This window comes from Haliaeetus albicilla, chromosome 16 (genome assembly GCF_947461875.1).
Source record: "Haliaeetus albicilla chromosome 16, bHalAlb1.1, whole genome shotgun sequence".
In the NCBI taxonomy this organism is placed as follows: Eukaryota; Metazoa; Chordata; class Aves; order Accipitriformes; family Accipitridae; genus Haliaeetus; species Haliaeetus albicilla.
Window position 1 is genome coordinate 4,821,636 of NC_091498.1, and position 19,434 is coordinate 4,841,069.

Here is a 19,434-nt window from a genome sequence, read left to right on the forward strand (position 1 = left end):
GCTGAAATCCTATTTGTAATACAAAAGCCTGAACCAGAACCTCCAACAGACAGCAACCAGGGCCAGGAGATAAGATAGGAGGGTTCAATGACAGAGCCCAAGTTGCACGCTGCACATTTCTCACTATCAGCCTTCACTCCCCCCCTGCAAGGCTCAGCTGCTCCCCCAGGGCTCAGGACCGCAGCAAAGGGGACCGAGTTTGTGCCATCCTCCGGCAGCTTAGCTCCGTCCCAACCCCGCTGCCACGGCCCCGCCGAGAGCAAGCTGCCCTCCCAGTATGTACATATCAATGCAGCATTTGTCTCGTGCTTGGCACCAGGCGTCAGAGCACAAGGGTCCGTGTGCTGGATCGCCTAAACACAGCTATAAATGGAAAGAGGAGCCGTACAGACAGACTGTTCTCTCATTCTGCAGGATCTCAAATAGCAGAGTTAACACCCGCGCTGCCCGAGCGGCTACTGAGGAGGAGGGCAGCTGGGTAGAAACCCTGGCATACTACACAAGAAAGGCTAATTAGAAAGACATACAATTTGAACGCCACGCTAGGTCTAGCTACCCGCCTGGATATAGATGGTGCCACCCTCGGCATTGAGCTGACAGATTAAGGACAGCTGAAAGCAGGAAGGTTGGAGCAAGACACTTCTTGCATTCTGGAGATTCAAGGCAAATTCTGCCCATTTCAGTGATTTTGGAGCTCAGCCAGCTGTCCTTCCAGGAGAAAAGCTGCTGTGGGCAGGTCTGCAGATGTAAACCCTGCATCGCAAGCCCTGGAAGTGATCTAGCTGATACAACGCTAAGTATTTTTGGATGCATCTCAAGGCATCGATCATGCACCAGCCCTTTGCAGAGGTGCTGCAGGGCATGTGCCGTACGGTACTGCCGTGCTCCCACGCCGACCGCAGCGTGGGCTTCTCCACTCCTGACTCCAGTTATCCGAGCTGGGCACTGCCAGCATAACCCAGAGCAGGCTGCCATTGCCATAACACCAGTGGTCTAAATATAGGGAATTGCTGGGGCAGAGCCACAGCCAGCCCAACACACGTCTTTCCTCGGAGCAAAGCTCTAGAGCCAAGGCTGAGAGAAGCTCTCAGGCACCCAGCGCACACCAACACACCCATCACTAGCGGCCAAATCTCATCCACCAGATACTCGGGCACATCCTGACTTGTCCATCACCCTCTGTTCAAAGAGAAAAATAATGACAGACTACTGGCTGTGAGAAAATATATGTTGTTTTTTTTTATTTGACAATTAACAAAAGAGGGATCCAAATCTCAGTTGTAAACATTGATAGCTCCTTTCTGATCACAACTAGTACTTTCCACGAACATCCTTTTGTATAGTCTGATCCGCTCCAACAATGACAAGCCGACTCTGTCAGGGCTTTTGCTGCTCTGCTCAGGGTCACAAATCCAGAGGCAGCTTATTCACCAGAGCATCAGCAGCCATCGTCAGGACCGACCACTGGCACTGGCAAGACAGCTGACAAACTAAGCAGATATTTTTAGAGCCACTCCCATACGCGAGACACGCTCAGGGAAGGCAGAAGCTTCACGCTGGGTTGTGTGCCAGCAAGAGGCAAGCATCCCATCTTGCTGCCAACAGGTTTAGAGAGAAATCAGCTCTGCAAGAGCAAAGTCCTACTCGAGCAGGCGATGGAGACATGGTCCTACATGGTGCCAGCCCAGCAAGAACAACCCAGATCTGTTGTCAGAGGGAAGCTTGGCCCCAGACTGTAAAAATTTGGAGATGCAGAGCCAGCAAATTTGTCCCAAAGAGGGACTGGCATGTTATCAGCTCAATTGCTGCAGTGGAACCAGAACTGCCTGTAGCTTGACAAGGGGAAGTGAAACTTCATCTTGGGCTGGAGGGCAGCCAGACTCAGAGGAGCTTGCACCCAGCTACAGGCAGCCAGCTTCCAGCCATCCCATGGCCTGAACATCAGCAGATCCAAGCTTTTTTTTGGAAGATAAACCTTTCAGAGCCTCTTACACTCCCCTTTCCAAGAGGGCCCACTTTGCAGGTGGGTCAGCCACACAAAACAAGCAAGTCTCAATTACTCAAGCAACCTTTTGCTGTTCAGGACCATCAGCAGGTGAGAAAGTCATGGAAAGCCACCAGCAAGAGTCTCCCAGTACTGTCCCCAACAGCAGGGACCTCCGATCCCCACCGACACCGAGCAGGCTGCCAAACCGGGCCACCCTCCCCCACCAGCAACTTGAGGAGCCACCAGGAAAAGGGAAGATGCACAACACTAAAGAACAGCATTATAAATAGAAACCTCCCTCGGCCACAGGGGTGACCTGCCAACAGCTACATGCTTCCCAGGCTCCGTAGCATTCGACCACGTCCAGAACCAGGATCTCAGCTCGTTCCTCTTGAAGTGACCAGTTGGTTCAGAACCTGGTTTTTGGTGGGAGTAGGGTCAGCCATCTCAATACCACACTACCCGGATGGACAAGCAAATAAAAAAAATCCAACAAATTTGAATACACTGTATTTATTTGTAACAGATTCTAAAGAATCTAGTGAGTCTATGTCAAGCCCATCGCATGACAGGTGATACAGGTGTAGGAAAAAAAAGACATTTAAAACAAAATCAAGTGCCATTCAAGCTACTGGAATCTTCCAATTGCCCCCTCACAGGAGGCAGCACAGTATCACTGCAAGGTCTAGAAAAATTCAGATTCAACCCATTCTCAAGAGTCCCACCACACACACTCTGTAAATCAAAAGTGCAATCTCAACATAAGTTGCCCTGTCGAGCTGTTGGCTGTAGGGAATCTTTTTGCATCTTAAAGGGAAGGAGGGAATCTCAGTTTAGTGCGTCTATGTGTCTGTGGGTAGAGGGTAAGCAGCCTGTAAAAAAAGCATGCTACACGTCACCTATGTTCATCTGAAGTTTAAAATGCAAGAAAAAAAATAATCTTTCCTTGAAGCCATGAAGGTGGCATACTTAGGATCTCAAAAGCAGCCCTTAATCAGTTTTACCTTGCACTGGAAAATCTCAAGCTCCTACCACACTGATTAGGCTCTGGGCACCAGGCTGTTACCGAGCTGTGGCAGAGTCTATACACCAGCCTTGTCCGTGAAGACAAAGCTGTTCTACGGGAAGGCAGTTAAACCTGTAATAACTACATTGTTAGTGACACTTCAGCTCTGACTGGATAGGAAGCAAAGCTGGACCAATTTCAAATTGGTTAGTTCATGTTAAGTGTAAGAGCCCCCACATCACTCCCCTCCCACCCCTTACGCCCACTCCACATCTCCCCTACCCCAAAAAAGGTAGCAATCTGGCTATACACATTCCAAGGATCTAGTCTTTATTAGAGTGTTCAATCTGCCCAGCTATTACAGTTTCGTCACAAACAAAAAAAAACAAAAACAAAAAACCCCACAAGTTAAAGATACTCAAGTATGTCAATCTCAGAGGAAGCACCATGAAGTCACGGTGTTTCCAGAGCAGCATCTCTAGGGAGCACCTGCTTGCTCACCCACCTCTCCCTCCGTGCATAGTTAAGTCTGAGATGATGTTTCACGAGAAAGGGCATGGCAATCCAGGCACCTCAGTGAAAGCCTGCTTGTGCTCTAGACACCCAACAACTTCAAAGCCACATTTGACTAAGAGAGCCAAACCCTCAAGACACAAGAGGGTTTGTTTAGAGAAGACATACTTTTTCCTAAGGCCAACTGACTTTTGCACAACTCCCCCCGCCCCAAGCTCCATTTCTAGCTAGAGAATGAATTTCAAATGCTATCAGTGGCTCACATGTGGAATCACATAGCTGGAAATAGGTTGCTTTTGAAGATAGGACCTGCCCAAGGGCAGAGGGAAGATCTCCAGCCATAGGAGACTAGAGTCTGAAAGAGGTCTGCCTATCTCTTAGAAGGACACGGGCTCCAGCCCCCATCACAGCAACAGCTGGAGATACCAACTAGTTCACTAGTCAGTTTTGTGCTTCAAAGGACAAGCCTCATCTTCCCAGATAACCCAGCTGGCCTCTGGCTTTGTGCATTAAAACCACACTGCATGCCAAACAAAAAAAAAAATAAGCAGCATTTCAAATTCCCCTAGAAAATACACGATTAGGTATGGTAGCCTGGGGCAGGCTCCTGGACAGATCTTCTGCCTCATCATTTATGTACACAGTTACATTTTGGCACTGCAGACTTGGGAGCTTGAGTAAATTTGTACGTAGGTCCCTGCTGCCTTTTCTCCATAAAGCTCTGCACAGCATTTTCCACCATGCACTCCCCCCCCACCCCAGTGTCCCCAGTTTTAGGCATTTACACAGAGTCATTCAAAGCCCACCCCTGTTTATGCAACTCCACTTTGACAGCTATTTGCTACAGCTGGTCCTTCATAGGCAGCAAGCCATGCCAAAAAAACCTCAGCAACATGTAACCTGCGATCCCATTCTTGCTTCAGCAAGGTTACTAGAAATGATCTTACGACCCTCCCCACCCCCCCAACAGAAACATTTTCCTCTTCAGACATCCCCACTCAAGCTCTTGGGATGTCAGCCCCTGCAAAAAAATAAGGTTTACAGTACAGTTGTGTTTATATTGTTACAGGCACTTAAACAGGATTCTTTGGTCCTTCAAAGGAATTAGCCACTCTGGCTTCTATCTTCAGAAACCACAAGTCTGCACACCCATAACACCTCCCGCACTAAAAAAAAAAGAACCCAATTCAGATCCATTTCAGGGCAGCGCAGCTCTACCTTAGCGTAATTCTACAATCTCCCCTCACACACCCCCAACCCTCCCCCATTGCCTCCAGAATTCAATAAGCAATTGAGTCTTCCTGTAAACGTCCAAGTTATCTAGTTTCCATAACACTGCACTTCCCATCACAGTGTACAGCAGACAGGCCTCGTTCCAACAATCCCAGGAACAAGACACTCAAGCAAGAGTCCAGGAAGTTGCCTTTTGTTGCAGTTCTAGGAAGGTATTGTTTGTTGTTTTTGTGTTTTGTGGTTTTGTTTTTTTTTTTGCCCCCCACCCTCCCCACTCCCCAAGGCAAGAAAGTACCTTGGAGGACAGACCCTGAAGTTTGTCCTGGCTCAGTTACAGGGAAGCCACGTTGGGTAAGACTGATTGCAAGGCAGGAAGGGCTGCACGTGGGTGACATAGTAGTTGAAGTTTATTTCACTGACATAAGGAGCTGGCTGGTAGTAGCAGGTAACGTTTGTGACCGTGGGGATGATGTTCTGCTCAGCCAGGACTCTCACAGCCAGCATGGCAATGAGGTTCAGGGTCTGCCTCCTTTCGTGTCCCATAAGGCAGACTGTGCTCTCATTGACCACCCTGTGGAGGGTCATCAAATAGTCATATCTTTTGCTCTCCATCCCAACAAAGTGGCTCTGAAGGTAGCACTCCAGCTTCCTCTGCTGCTCACCGATGTCAGAGAAGTCTATGAAAAACCTGGAGCACATGTATCTCTGTAGTGCCTTCATATCCACTTCCGATTTGGGCTTAAACCCCCTCACCAAGAGGTTGCAGTATTTCAGAAGCCCCCCACCTCTGATCTCCTCTGGGTTTCTCGTGGCGATGACCCTGTTCCGGAGATGGTCCATTGCCTCCTCAAAGTCCCCGTACATGCTCTCCCCAGTGACCGTGGGGTGGAAGTTCTCAGCCATGGGGTTCTCTGAACACTCCCCAAACAGCAGAAGCGAATCCAGGATGATCTGGAAGGAGTCCACACTGAACTCGAACTGCCGCCTGAGAGAGTCCACGAATTTGAGTTCCACGTTCTTCCCGCTGTTGTTGGAGAGCGATATGAGGCTCCAGCGGTCGGTTTCGTTGCACACCTTCACAAGCTTCTGCACGTACGCCTCCTTCAGAGTCATGGGGGTGATCTTGTCTTTGTTGACACCTTCTGGGAGGAAGTCAAGAAGGCAGTCCATGACCACATCTTTAACAAGCTGGAAGACATCTTCAGTCTTCAGATCTACACCGAAGATGAGATCTAGGTCTTTGTAGCCCAAGCCACTGTCTTGATGTAGAACGTGACTAGCTGCTGAGCCATTCAACCTTACATTATGGACTGCAATTCCTTTCTTCTCCAAGCGACTACGGACAACCTGAGATACAAAGAGAGTCGGTGAGAAGCAAGAAAGCATTCTTGGAGCAGCCTGGATACAGCAGCAGGATTCACTCCCTGTGCTTATATGGGTCACTCCAGTGCAAGACAGCGAAATAAAAAGCTAATCCATTAGAAATAGGTCACTTTGGAAAGCATCCAGAATCTCACCAGCAGCTGGGGGTGGCTCTCCTTTACTTATTCCCTTGCATTAGAGGGCTCTTACTGCACACAAACAGATGTTTCTGCTTCCAGTACAGCTGTTTGCTCTTCCTTCCCCCCACCAAAGCGGAGAGGTTATCTGAACCCATTCTTTGGGGCATCCTCTGCCCCCTTCACCCCCCCACAGTTGCAGTCAGCCTCTCCAGTCAGCAAGCCAAGACCAGCCGATCCAGAAACGACTCCAAATACAAGGCGGCAGCACAGTCTGCAGCAGTCCCTGCTGATTTAATCAGGGTGGCTCACTGCTTTTAGCCATCCCCTTTGCCTGTCAAGATTCATTAAAGGCAAATCAAGATGCCAGAACTGCTCAAAAGCCCCAGCCAGGCGTATGCAAGTTCATGTCCTAACTAGTAAGTGTATCCTAACAATTTCCAGTGTGTCAGAGCTTCGTGCTGAACTTGGCATGCTATCAAGCACAAGAGGCAGCTTTCATCTTACGGGTGTTACTCCGGTGATTTTAATGCTGCCTGCTCAGTCCTGGCACACCCACCAGTACCTCCAAAGCTTTGTTCATTTAGAGTGAAGCTGAATCACTTGCCTGATTACTTAACATGCAGGAGGCTGAAATAACCCCAAGACCATAAAATAAACTATCTGGACACCAGGTTATAATTTGAGTTTAACTGAGCTCAAAGATCCCAGGAAGATTAAGTTCATATCTTCCACCAGAAGCTCTTCACATCTCTCATCCTGCTTTCATGTTTCTCTCCAGCAATTACCCACTGTCCTGTGAGTCCCAGCTAGCCAGCCTGCTCACCAGGTGCTTGAAGCAAGGCTAGAGCTTGAAAGAGCCTAAGCTTGGGATACAAATGGACAAATTATATCACTAGAAGCCAGTCTGACTGGGCTATTCAGCCCTGCGAGGCTGTCCTAGTTTGAGAGGCCCCACTAAAATTAAAAACTTTATCAGAGGGACCAAAAGCCATGCTTGGTTGACGTGGCCCAGAGCAGCCAGTTCTGGGGGGGAACATCAGAGCGTTGCAGCTCCATTGAGTCTCAGCAGCTATAAAACAGCCCCTCCATGAGTTTTGTTTAGAAAAAACAATACATAAGAGGTGGACAACTGCAGTATGCAACCCTTAGCATGTCACAGGCCTCTTGGTGACCAAGCTGAGGCCACACCAGTGAGCTTCTGCTGCCCTGAGGTGCCCTTGCAAACAGAAAATATCTTGGCACAAACCGATAAATGTTTTTTAAACTTGAAGGTTGTTAAATCTCATGATGGAGCTTCTCTGCTGGAGTTTCCCCTGCTACTCCCTGACATGAGCCACTCTTGCTCAGGCTAGAAATGTGCCTGGGCTCCTTGCCAACTGAATGGTGACAGTCACATGTCAGGCAACAGTTAACCAGTGAGCTATTCACCATCGGAAGTCCCAAGTCCCCCCCAGCACATCCAATGCAGCCATGAAAGCAGTTGTTTTCAAAGGCAGATAGCCTGAAAACTGCATTTACTCCTAGAAGAGACCCAGGGTTACTCCCCCATATAGCACAAATATCACGCAGTCAATCCAGGGGAGTTCCTGGTGCCCATTTGTTGCCAACTGATCAGTCACTGGAGCCACTCACCCCAGGCACAGCTCCAGCACTACTTGTAGAGTTAAGAGTTTTGTGCTATTAGGCTTAGAGAGACAAGATATAGGTCACAAAAGTGTTAGATGCAGAGCTAGGACCAGTGCTTGGAGAAGATCTCATTCCAGATTAATTTCCTAGCCCCAAAGAATATCTGCTTAACCCCTTTCTGGGTGCAGCATTTCAGAACCATAAGCTTCAGGCTTACTGGAGCTCCCCCCAGGTTTACAGGTCCTCCCATGCGAGATGTATTCGGAAGGGGGGGGGGGGGGGAAACCACCTCATCCAACTGCTCAAGTCAGTCTTGTCCCAAATCACCCAAAAAAGCTCCAACCTGCAGAGCACCAGGGAGCCGAGAGCCTTGCTGCTTCCCCGAGGACAGCAAGCTTCAGCCTACCAGTCTCAACCTGAAGCACATCTCCCCAGCTCCAGCTGATGGGTTCAGGTATGTGGTTTTTTTCCCCAGAGGGTTGAATATTTAGAGGGTTAGGCAGCTGCTGACCTGCTTCCCAAAACAGTACCTCACGTTACGTGTGGTTCAGATAATTGACTCTGACAGCCAGGCGGGAGCAAACCCTGCCTGCGTCCTGACCTGCCGCTTCCCACCTCCCACAACAACAAGAGCATGCAATAAATAACTGCCTTTTAGGTTACTTGTTTCAGATTAGTCAGCCCTAAATACAGGGTCTGCCAGCACGGCTGGTCAGAATTACAGCCCTCAGTTTAGTGTTTGAAGTTGCTAGTGGCAACATCCTTTTCAGCAGCTCTGACACCAAAATACTTCAGTTTCGTGGAATCAAACAGTAATAACTGGTGGAACATTTGATGCTGCACCACGCCGGGCTTTTAGCAGCACCGAGCTTCGCTGGTCTTGCACAACCCAAGGGCAGTGTCCTGACAGTAGCCCTCATCTGTCCTTCAGTTTAAAAGCTTTAGCAGCCAACATTTAGCACTTCTGCCCCCAACAGATGCAGCAGAACTCGAGGAATTTGAAATCAGCGGAGGCTTTCGCACAGTGGAGTGTCTTTCGAATGTCACCTTTCCATTTTCCAGGCTTAAGTAGAAATATTTCTCAAGCAGCTGAGGCTTCAAAATCCTAGTGATTAGCTTATTGTGAAAGCCAGTTTGGTTTTAGCTTTGTGAATAGCCTTTTTAATTAGAAGCTAACATGCCCGATTTTACATTTGATGAGTCATTACTGAGGAATGAAGTTGCCTCCCAAACATGAATATGCATCAGCTTATTTGAACTACATTGTTAGTTTAATATTAAACACAGTTATTACTTTATGGTTAAACTAACAGGAACTCTTCAACAAGATGAAGTCTTAGGCAGGCTCTGGAAGATACAGTCAGTGTGACAAGAATCAAAGGACACTGACATTTGATCTAGCTTTTCAATTAATAACTGCCTCTTACAACGCACAAGCCCAACATGTCCACCAGCACGAAGCCATTTCGTGGCAGCAGCTCCAAAAAAGCCACTTCGTCTTGGCCACCCCCCCCATTTTGCAGCTCTTGGGGCACCAAAGCCACTCTAAAAGGAGGAGGACCACGGGATGGGAGGAAGCACAGCGGGATCCATGGCACAAGCTGCAGTGGCTTCGGGGTTCAGGCACGAATTTTACACGCAGGGGATTTTTTTTTTTTTCTAGAGAAAGCTGTTTTTTCAGGAGACTCCTTCCAGCTTTATACATTTCTACGACTGCGGGCAGAACACAGGCAGCAAGCAGGCAGCCCCCCCCAGGCCAAGCAAACCCCAACCAGCCCCACCGAGACCCCCCCGGGATGGGGAAGCAGGGCTAACCCAGCACCCCTGGGACGATGGGGGTCGGCTCCCTGACACCCCCCCCCCGGGGGAACACCCGCACCGTGCGGGCCGGGAGCTCTGCCCTCAGCTCACCGGGGGGGGGGGGGGCAGAGGGTGCCCGGGGGGGCTGGCTCAGGGCCCGGCGTGCCGGTTACCGCTGCCTCAGCACTTTTATTTTCACCCTGACCCCCGCGGGAGCGGGGCAGAGTCCAACGAGGCGGCGAAACCTGCCCCCCCCAACTCCTTATCCCCCCCCCCAATCCCCCTGGGCCTCACCTGGACGATGGTGCGGGGCCTCACGGAGAGCGTGGGGAAGTTTCCACGGCCGTGGATGGGGACGGCCTCGCCCAGGATCTGGTCCAGCCGCTGCACCTGCTCCCAGGTCAGGACGCTGAAGCGGCCGCCGCGCTGCTCCGAAGGGCCCGCAACGGGCCCCGCCACCGGCAGCATCGCCTTCCTCCTCCTCCTCCTCCTCTTCCCCCCCCCTCCCCTCCCCGCCGCCGCAGCCGAAAAGCCACCGGAAGAGGAGGTCGAGTCACCCGGAAACGGCCCGGAAACCAGCCGGAAGTGCCGGGTTGGGAGGAGAAACGGGAGGAAAATTTGAAGGGAAAAAATAAAAAAGGGGGGAAAAAGGCGAGGAGAGGGGGAAGGAAAAAAAAAAAAAAAGGTGGTGCTGAGGGCCGTTCCCCGAGGGGCGGAGGCGGGGAGGAGCGGTCGGTGCCCGGAGCGGGGGGTGGGAAACGCTGCAACGAACCGGCCCGGCCCGCGCCGCTCCCCGCCCGCCACCGGCTACGCGGAGGACTGCGCTGGCACGCGCCCGGCCGCCCCTTTATATAGGCCCCGCGGCCGCGCCCCCATTGGCCCGGCCCCGCCGCCAATCCCTGCCCGGCCTCGCCGCCTCTCTGGCGCTTTCATAGGCCCAGGAGGAAAAGAGGGGCTGGGTTAGAAGCCAATCAGAGGAGGGAGGAGGGAAAGAGGCGGGACGAAGGGTAGAGGGGGCGGGACAGGCTGGTGGAGCCCCGCCCCTCTGGCGCGGCTCGCTGCGTGCGGGAATCCCGGCGGTGATTGGTCGGGGCGGGGCGCGGGTTAAAGGGACACCCCATTGATGCCCATTGATGCCCCGTGCCCTGGTGCCCCATTGCTGCCCAACGGCCTGGTATCCATTGATGCTCCACGGTCTGATACCGCACTGATACCCCAAGTCCTGATGCCCCATTGATGCCCCGTGCCCTGGTACCCCACTGACACCCCACGTCCTGATGCCCCATTGATGCTCCGTGTCCTCGTGTCCCATTGATGCCCCAAGGTCTGATACCCCATTGATACACCATAGCCTGGCACCCCACAGCCCAAAGCCCCCCAGCCGGACACCCCCCTCCCCAGGACCCTCTCTCCCCAGGGACCCACTGCGCCAGCCAGCTGCAGGGAGCTCTGGCACCCAGGAGACACAGGGTGACACCCCGGGGTGATGGAGCCCACCGGCTCAGGAGGCTGATGCCAGGTACTCCCAGCCCCCAGAGTTCAACCCCAGCCCCTAAAACCCACCGCGTGGCCCCGCTGCTGGTCGAGCCACCGCCTCCTCCTCCGGCCAGCTGTGTCCCAAGCCACCAGCCGCCCATTTCCTTTCATCCCAACAATTCCCATCACTTTAAAGAGCTCATTTCTCTGCGGCATTTAACCCTGCAGACATTTCCAGGAGGTGCCTCCCCGCTGAGCCAGTGCCCGATGCCCTGCGGTCCCGCAGATGGACAGGCATGACTCCAGGCTCCCCATCAGCAGTCACTGCTCCCATTTCCTCGGTTCCTGCTTGGAGCTGGGATCCATCCTTAAAAGCTGGGCCAAGGAACGAGCCAGCACTGATTTATGTTTATACCCTCACAGGGAATTATTGCAAAAGCACCCCTGAAAACCCCCAGACCCCCAGCCTGGGGCATTTTGCTTCAGGGAGGCCATTGCAGAGCTCTTCCAAGCTGCAAAGTCTGTCTCTGAAGCTGAGGCTCTATGGTGGCAGGTTGTCCTCTCCCGTATCCCAGGGGTCTGCTGCTGGAAGCTGGACCTGGCTGTGGAAAGAGTAACTTAGTGATGGGGGGATTTGGATTTGGGGGAAATGAGGTGTTTAGGAGCACCCACAGCTGGGTTGGAGGGGAGAGGAGGCAAGGGGGTGCCCTGAGCCCTGGTATCCTCTGAAATCCTCCCCATTCCGTGATGCACCACCAGCCTGAGGGATTCCCATGGGAGGCTGGCGTCCCCTCCGCCGGGGTCCCTGTGTGGGGACGCTCCTCATGCTGTGGGGTTTTGCTCTCTGAATCCTGTCAGTGTCATTGTGTAGCTCCATCAGGCATCTCCACTGGGATTAAATGCTGCTCCTGGTTACTCCCTGCAAGGCTCCAAATTGGGGCACAGGAGGAGGGGATCCCTGCTGGAAAGTGATTTTCCAAGGAGCTTAATAAAAAATCAGGCAGCTGCCTCCCATTGCAAAACCCCTTTCATTCTGTCAGCAAAAGAACCAGATCAGGAAGAGTTTCCCAAGATGTTGAGAGGGGCAAATGGCTTTAGGGATCAGGATCCATCCTACTTGCCTGTCCTGGGGGGTCCAACTGGGGGGATTCGGGCACAGGAGGAAGGTCTGGCTGGGTGGTGAGCACCCCACAGGCAGGGCAGTTTGGGGGACCCCACCAGCCGTGGCACCCCTGGGCAGTGGGGCAGGATGTGGCCGCGGAGCTGATGGGGTGAACAAGGTGCTGCAGATCCTTGGGGGATGAGCCGGTGGCCTGGTGATGAGTTGGGAGATACATGCCGGTGCTCCCCGGGCTGAGAGGGACAGGCGTGCTGATGGCTCCGGAGAAAACATTGGCCCATTAAAAAGAGCTGACGCGCTCCAGCAGGACTGGCTGAGCTGCTCGTTAATGTCCATCACCAAATGATTATCTCAAAGAGCCACCGGCAGTGAACCCTGGGCTGGGAATGGCACCGAGGCTGTTTCCTTCCAGCTCAGCAAGGGCCAGCCCGGGCTTTATTTGTTTGTTTTGTTGGCAATTAAGGAATAATCACCGTCTTGGGGTGAAACACGGGCGGATCCTGCCTCCCGGGTGATGGCACGAGGGTTGCAAAGCCCCTTTGGGGTTGTGAAGGTGGGCCAGGGGCTGGCCAGGGGGATGGGGGCTCGGGGATGCCGTGGCCCTGCTTGGCCCATAGATCTGGGCTTGGCAGCATCCTGCTTCTGCCCGGGGGACACCGGCTTCACCCTGCCGGGAAATCACCCAGGGAGGAGCTGGGACATGCCCCGGCGTGTGCACGGAGAGGAACAGGGCACCCCACTGCCAGGGGTATGGAGAGGGGCAGGGGCCTGTCATGGGCTGCTCAGTGGGTAAGTTGGGGGGAAAAGGGTTGGAGGAGCTGGGGGAGTAGGGCAGGGGGTGAAAGCCCAACCTGGAGGTGAAGAAAGACCTCGGGGACTCCCTGACCCGCGTGGGACCAGCTCCGTCCCACCCGCCATTAAGTAGGGTGTGTGCCATCTCCCTGAGCAAGCAGGAGAAACCAAGCCCTTCTGCTGGAGCCACCAACGTCACCCAGTGTCGCCCCAGGGGAGCAGCAACGCGCCCCGTTGGCGTGGGGGCATTCCTCCTGCCCTGCTCCCATGGCAGCCGCCCCCGACATCGCCACTGTGCACATGCCAACCATGTCCCAGGCTGTCCCTGTGCACATACGGGCTGTCCCTGTGCACATACTGGCTGTCCCCATGCCCACGACAGCTGTCCCCGTGCACATGCTGGCTGTTCCGTGCATGCACCGGCCATCTCTGTGCATGCCCGGGCTGCCCCGTGCGCACACACCAGCCATCCCCATGCAGACACAGGCTGTCCCCGTACAGGTGCCAGCCATCCTTGTGCATTTGTCTGCCATCCCCGTGCATTTGCCTGCCATCCCCCTGCACACATGCCACCATCTTCGTGCAAAAGCCCACTGTCCCATGCACATGTGCCGCTGTCCCCACACACATGCCGCTGTCCCCAAGCACGTGCTGCCACCCCCATGCACACGCTGCCTCTCCGTGCCCGCTGTGGGTTTAGGAGTTGGAGCCCTTCTCATCGGCCGTGTCCAAAGCCTCCCTCAGCAAACACTGCTCCCGGACACCTCCCAGTCGCTCTCATCCACATCCAGCCCCGCTCACTCCTGCACAGCCCATCCCAGAAGTGCCACTGCTGCTCTCTGCCCCCGGACCCTCGCTGCCGGGAGACCCGTGTCCCTGGGGCTGTGCCACTAGCTGGCTCCGTGGCCCCAAGTGGCCACAGCAAGGCCAAATTCAGCGTCGCAGGTCGTGCGGCTGCACGGTGAGCACCTGTGTTCACTGCCCAGGGCGAGGGGTATCACTGTCTGCTCTCAGCCCAGGGTCCCCATGTCACTGACTGGGACTCCCAGACCCCACCGCATCCCTGGCTGCCTCCTGGAATTAAAGATAAGTGATGATGCTGGGATGCACTCGTCCCAGAGACAGCCACCTTGGAAGCCCTGAGATGAAAGGGAGTGCAGGGTATTATTACTGTTGGATGACACAAAGCTGAGGAATGGCACCCGTCACCTCCCCCGGCTGCTGAAAAATGCTGCCTGGGGAGCGCAGGGGGGGACACGGCACTGCCGGGGCATGAGGAGGGGGACACGGCACTGATGTGGCCCCAGAGCTGGGCAGGGATTGAGCTGCCCCCTCGTAGCTGCCCAGGGTGTCACCAGCCAGGGAGGTCCCTGTCCCCCCCGGTCCCCTCACGGCAGGAACAGCGACCTGCATGTCCCAGGCTCAGTGGCTTCCCAGTGACACCACATGCTATTTTGCTTGGCATGACTTGTGCTTTTAAAGCCATGGCAAGGGACAACCCGTCTTAATGCCACTAATTTGAGCCTGGTAGAGAACGCAGCTGGTCCCTTCGCTTTAGGTTTTTGGGCCCTGGGTGACACCCGAGCGTGGCTGCGGGTAGTGGCAGCTCCAGCACACCCCGTCCCATCGCTCACCAGCTGCTTGGCATCGCTGCACTGGCTGCCCTGCTAATGTTCCTCTTGGGAAAGCCGGGAAGCCAGCCGGGACCTCCGCTTTGGGTGGCTGCTGAGCCCGGAGCCGGCGACGACGGGTGTGATTTCATGGCATTTCCCGAGGGGTCTCGGTCCTCTCCACTCGTGCAGCGCTGCGGGGCTGTGGGGTCCTTTTTGCTCTCCCCCTGCCCCTCGCTGCAAACCTGGGCTTTGTGGCAGACCACGCAGGGGGAAACTGAGGCAGGGGGTAGCCCAGCCATCCTGGCTGGGGCAGATTCCTGCAGCTGCAGGGGCAGGAGCTCTTTAATCCCCACAAATGGGGGTTACGGGAAGGGGAATAAACACCTCAGCACACGCGTGTGCAGGGACAAGGTCATCCCGCTCAGGGTCCCTCCGTTCTCCCTGTCCTTGGTGCCACCACCAAGGCCTCAATGTGCTTTGGGAGGGAGCAGGGGGAGCTGGGGAGGGTTCGGGGCACAGGGGGGGGCCGCACAGGGGCAAAAGGCATCGCTGCCAGGACCGCAGGGCCGGGGGCACGCGCCAGGGCCCGTCCACCCCCTGGCCTCGGGCCTCGGTGCTGTGTGTGCTTTGGCAGTTGCTCAGCGGTGACAGCCCATCCCTGGAGGGATCATTAGTCCTCCCTCATTAAAAAAAGTTACTCACCCTTTAAGACAGAAACAAGAATATCCTGGAAATGCCTCGGTTTGGTGAGTTCTCGCGTTAAAGGTATGATCGAAATCAAGAGGGCGGCTGCACGTGATGCTCGCAGGCACGTGGGGCAGGCGAGATGCTCGGGCAGCAGCCTGGGGTTGCCGCAGACTCCTGCTTTCCCCTCTGTGCCCAGGATGGGTGGCCATCACCCGGCTTCTGGGCTGCGGCCAACACCTCTCCGTGCTCCCACCCCTTGGGCTGGGATGGCAAAACTGCTGCTCTCCTCCGGTGAGGACAGAGCCAAGGTCTGGCTTTGTCCATTCTTGCCAAACCCTCCTGCTTCAGGGTCTCCCCACCAGCTCCGCTGCCCCGGGGATGAGCCACCCCGAACCCCACGGGGGGTGCAAGGATGGCACGCACCCACCCAACCTGCACTGCCACGGGCACCGTGGCATCCCCGGCCACCTCATCTTGCCCAGGGACCCCTCAGCAAGGTGGGGGAACCCCTGCAGCATGGTGGCCTGGTCAAGTCACCAGCCCCGGGGCCATGGGGGACCCCGAGCTTCAGGTATTTTAAGCAGATGAGCAACGCCAGCGATTATGCGCTTGCTGGATGGCGAGGGGGTGAGTCACGGCCTCGTTGAATCAGAGCTTTAATTTGCAGCGATGAAACACGCTCCCATTGCAATCACCCAAAAGTGAGGAGCTCCGGCCACCCCGGGGCACCCCTGGCCCTGGGGAGCTGGGGGGGATCTTGGTGGCGGGGAGAAGGTGGAAGCACTGCTGGGGCTGGGAAGGTCTTTCCTGGGGGATTTTTGGGTCGGGGTGCAGCCCCTCACCCAGGCACTGCTTTGAGCCTCTTCCCTGTCTCCGTTTGCGGGATGCTGGTGGGACCTGGCTCCTCTCTGAGGGCTTGGCTTCAGCCCCAGCTCCTTGGGAAACCCAGGGAAAAAAATCACAGGGCTCAAATGTCCCTGAGCCCCCTCCCCTGGGGATGGAGCCATTAGCCCCCCAAAACCCCACTGCAGTGCAGGCAGGGACCCAGGACAGGCAGATGCTGCCAGACACAGGACGCCTGCTCCTTCTTCCCCGGGGCCAACGCACCAGGCTTGGGGTGGGCAAACCTGCACCAAGATGCCCTGCCAGCACCTTTGGGCTGTGACAGGGTGATCCATGCTCCCTGCAAAAGGACCTTCCTTTTGCCTTCTTCCCCCTGCAAAGTGAGAAAAACAGCTCTTCTCCTCCCAACACACCCTCATGTCGGTGCAGCCCCTGGCTCTGCTGAGCCTCTGTCTTTGCCAAAGCTGGGAATGGCTTAAAAAGTCTCCTCTGGCCAGGGCTCCACGTCTCCCCAAGCCACAGTGGGAAGGCGAGGGGCAAATCCTGCATCGCAACAGCGATGGGGATGAGGTCTCACGGCCGCCTCGTTCATCTGGGATGGCCGGGACCCTGTGGCAGGGGTAGGAGCCCAAACAGCTGGAAAAACCCCCACTAAAAATTGACATTAATTTATTAGAATATTCATGATAAAAACCAAGATTCTCTTTACATGTGTTTTTTTTCCTTTTTATACAAGAGAATTTTCATTGCTTTTTTCCTCCTGGAGACAGAGCAGGGCAGGCAGGCAGGCGCAGGCAGCGACGTGGGCTCACGCCCCAGCATGACGAAGCCACGTGGATGCCGGTCCCCCGGGGTCCCGGTTGGGACGTGGAGCGGGTGGGCGCACGGAATGGGTGCCCACCAAGGCAGCGGGGCAGAGACGACGCGTGGCAAGGCACGGCGCGGGGAGGGGGACGACGAGTACCCCGTGGCATGGGAGAGACAGCACCCGTGGCAAAGGGTGGCACGTGGTGGGAGCCGGGTGGCAGGTGGGGGACGAGGTGACACGATCGAGCACGATGCAGGATACCCCAGAGCCTGGGGAGGGCTGTAAGTCACCTAAACACCCAGCACTCCCTCCTAGCCAAGCCTTGGGGAAAGACGGGTCCTTCTAAACTCAGGACACCCAACACCTCCAACCGTCCTCCTTGGTGGGGGGAGACTGTCCCCCTCCTGCCAACCTCTGGGCCCCAACGTGTCCCCATGCTGGGCGAGCCGGCCCCCAGCTCTTCCCCAGCTCCTTTTGGTTCCAGGGAGACAAAAATAATCCCCGCCTTGTAGCAAATGCAACCCCTTGCATGCCCCCTCCCTGCGCCCGGGGAGCCTGGACACCATCTTTGGTTAAGGAGCAGCCGCTGCTGCTGCTGCGCAGGCACGGGGCGAGGGGCTGAGGCTGGCAGAGGGTCCCCATGGGGACGGGTGACAGGTAGCGGTTCCAGGAGGAATGGAGAGGCCCAGGCTTGCAGGGCCACTCAAAGCGAGGGGGGACCCAGCTCCCCCCTTGCATGGCTATAGGATATTTATTTAACAAGACCTGGCGTGAAATGCAGGGCCGGAGGAGACGTTCCCGGGCGGCAGCTGGCCCCGTGGGGGAAGCAGCCAAGGCAGGGAGCAGCGGCACGAGCCCAAAGTCCCTGGGAGGGTGCCGGGTGAGGTGGTGGGTGCACCAGCCTCGGCACAAAGCCTGGCTCCCGTCTTCCCATCTCTCCGCTCCGGAGCAAGGCGAGGGGACAGGTAAAACCCAAGCCGGAGAGAGGCGAAGCTGTGCCGTGGGGCAGCCTCCACGGACACCCCCAGCTCCCTGGCCAGAGCCCACCCCGTGCTGGCCGCAGCTGCTCCGAGGAGCCGCTCGCAGGTCCTGAGTGGGTGGGCAGCCTCTGGGAAAGCCCTGCTGGGGCTGCGAGGCACCTGCAAATCCCAGTCCCGGGCGGTAAATTGTCCGTCACCCACAGGCCACGGCAGCCGAGGAGCCCGGTGCTTCCCGGGCGCTTCTTCCCCGTTCCTTGGGGCCAGCCCATGGCTTGCTGGGCAGAGCTGTCCTGGTAATCCCAGTCCATCCAGGACGGTCTCCCCTTCCCGAACCCAGTGTGTAGTGACAGAGGAAACCAGCAAAAAGGAGAGCAAAGAAAGAACGAATGAAGAGAGAGAAACCATATAGAGGCGCGTGAGGCTTCGCGCGCCAGCTGCTACTGCCCCTTGGGGATGAAGGGTTCCCCCTCCTCCGGCTCCGGCCGAGGCCCCGGGTCGCTCAGGCATCGCAGCATCCGCTGGTTGCTGGGGCTGTCACCGGTCCCCGGGGTGAAGACATCATCGGTACCCGGGGAAGAAGGCTCCTTCACCCGCATCACCAGCCCCTCCTCATCCTCCTCGGGCGAGGGTGGGAGGCCGCCGCAGCCCTTGGGCTCCTCGTTCATCAGGTCCACAGACTCCGGGGACTGCGGGGAGGCTGGGTCGATGGTGATGATGGGCAGGTTCTCTGAGTCCGCCTTGGGTTCGTAGGCCAGTGGGTCTGGGGAGGTAGAGAGGGGTCAGGCAGGGCCCATCTCACGTTATCATGAACAAACTGGGTCAGGATAACCTGGGGAAGGGAAGGGGGGTTCTCAGGGGACCCCCAGCTGATGCTTCCCAGATGTTTGGAGCTGGGATGCCTGGGCTCACTCTCTCTCCAATTTCCAAGTCTGCTGTTTAATTCCTTTTTTTGATCTCCACATCCCATCTGGAGCCGCTCCAGCCAGCCCAGCCCTGCTTCCCAGGATTGTGCCTGGGATTGCAAGGGGTGAAGCTGCCCTCTGCCGATTAACCGCTGGCTCCGCAAGCACCAGCAGCAGCGTCACCCCCTCGTCACACCCTGTCACACTGTCCCCAAAGCAGGGAAGGACACACAGGACAGGAAGAACGAAAGATGGCAGAGCAAATGTGTGCTGGAGAAGCCGCGAGTTCAGGGGTCTTGGGGCTGAGCACTCCTGGTCCTCTCCCCTGCAAAGGGCAGGGAGAGGCATGGCCAGAAATATGGGTGTGTGGATGGAGCAAGCTGGGCTCCACCGACCTGCCAAGCTCACTTCCAAGCTCACTTCCTAGTGGGAACTGTGCTGGGAAGCGAGCCGGCTGCTTCTGCTCAGGCAGAGCTCGGGCTTGAGAACTGCAAACCCCTGGGGCTTGGCTGCCATTGCCACAGGGGAGCGGGATGGGGACGATCG

General features: G+C 55.8%; 2 protein-coding genes across 2 annotated transcripts in view; both read right to left on the reverse strand.

Moving 5' to 3' along the window:
• Positions 1–1,214: 1,214 nt before the first annotated feature.
• On the reverse strand, positions 1,215–10,549 carry TENT5B (terminal nucleotidyltransferase 5B). Its single transcript, XM_069803240.1, has 2 exons — positions 9,962–10,549; positions 1,215–6,086 (listed from the first exon to the last, which is right to left on the reverse strand). The coding sequence occupies exons 1-2, from the start codon at positions 10,133–10,135 to the stop codon at positions 5,067–5,069; spliced, it is 1,194 nt and encodes a 397-aa protein (XP_069659341.1). The 5' UTR covers positions 10,136–10,549; the 3' UTR covers positions 1,215–5,066.
• Positions 10,550–16,850: 6,301 nt separating this feature from the next.
• SLC9A1 (solute carrier family 9 member A1) overlaps positions 16,851–19,434 on the reverse strand; it is a 31,320-nt gene continuing 28,736 nt past the window's right edge. The window contains exon 12 of the mRNA XM_069803241.1: positions 16,851–18,746. Coding sequence (XP_069659342.1) covers positions 18,424–18,746 — 323 coding nt within the window. The 3' untranslated portion in view covers positions 16,851–18,423. The remainder of the gene's footprint in view (positions 18,747–19,434) is intronic.

Coding starts and splice junctions, on each gene's coding strand:
- TENT5B (XM_069803240.1), bottom strand. CDS start 10,135: ATGCTGCCGGTGGCGGGGCCCGTTGCGGGCCCTTCGGAGCAGCGCGGC. Junction 6,087..9,961: donor GGCCCCGCACCATCGTCCAG/GTGAGGCCCAGG, acceptor TTTGTATCTCAG/GTTGTCCGTAGTCGCTTGGA.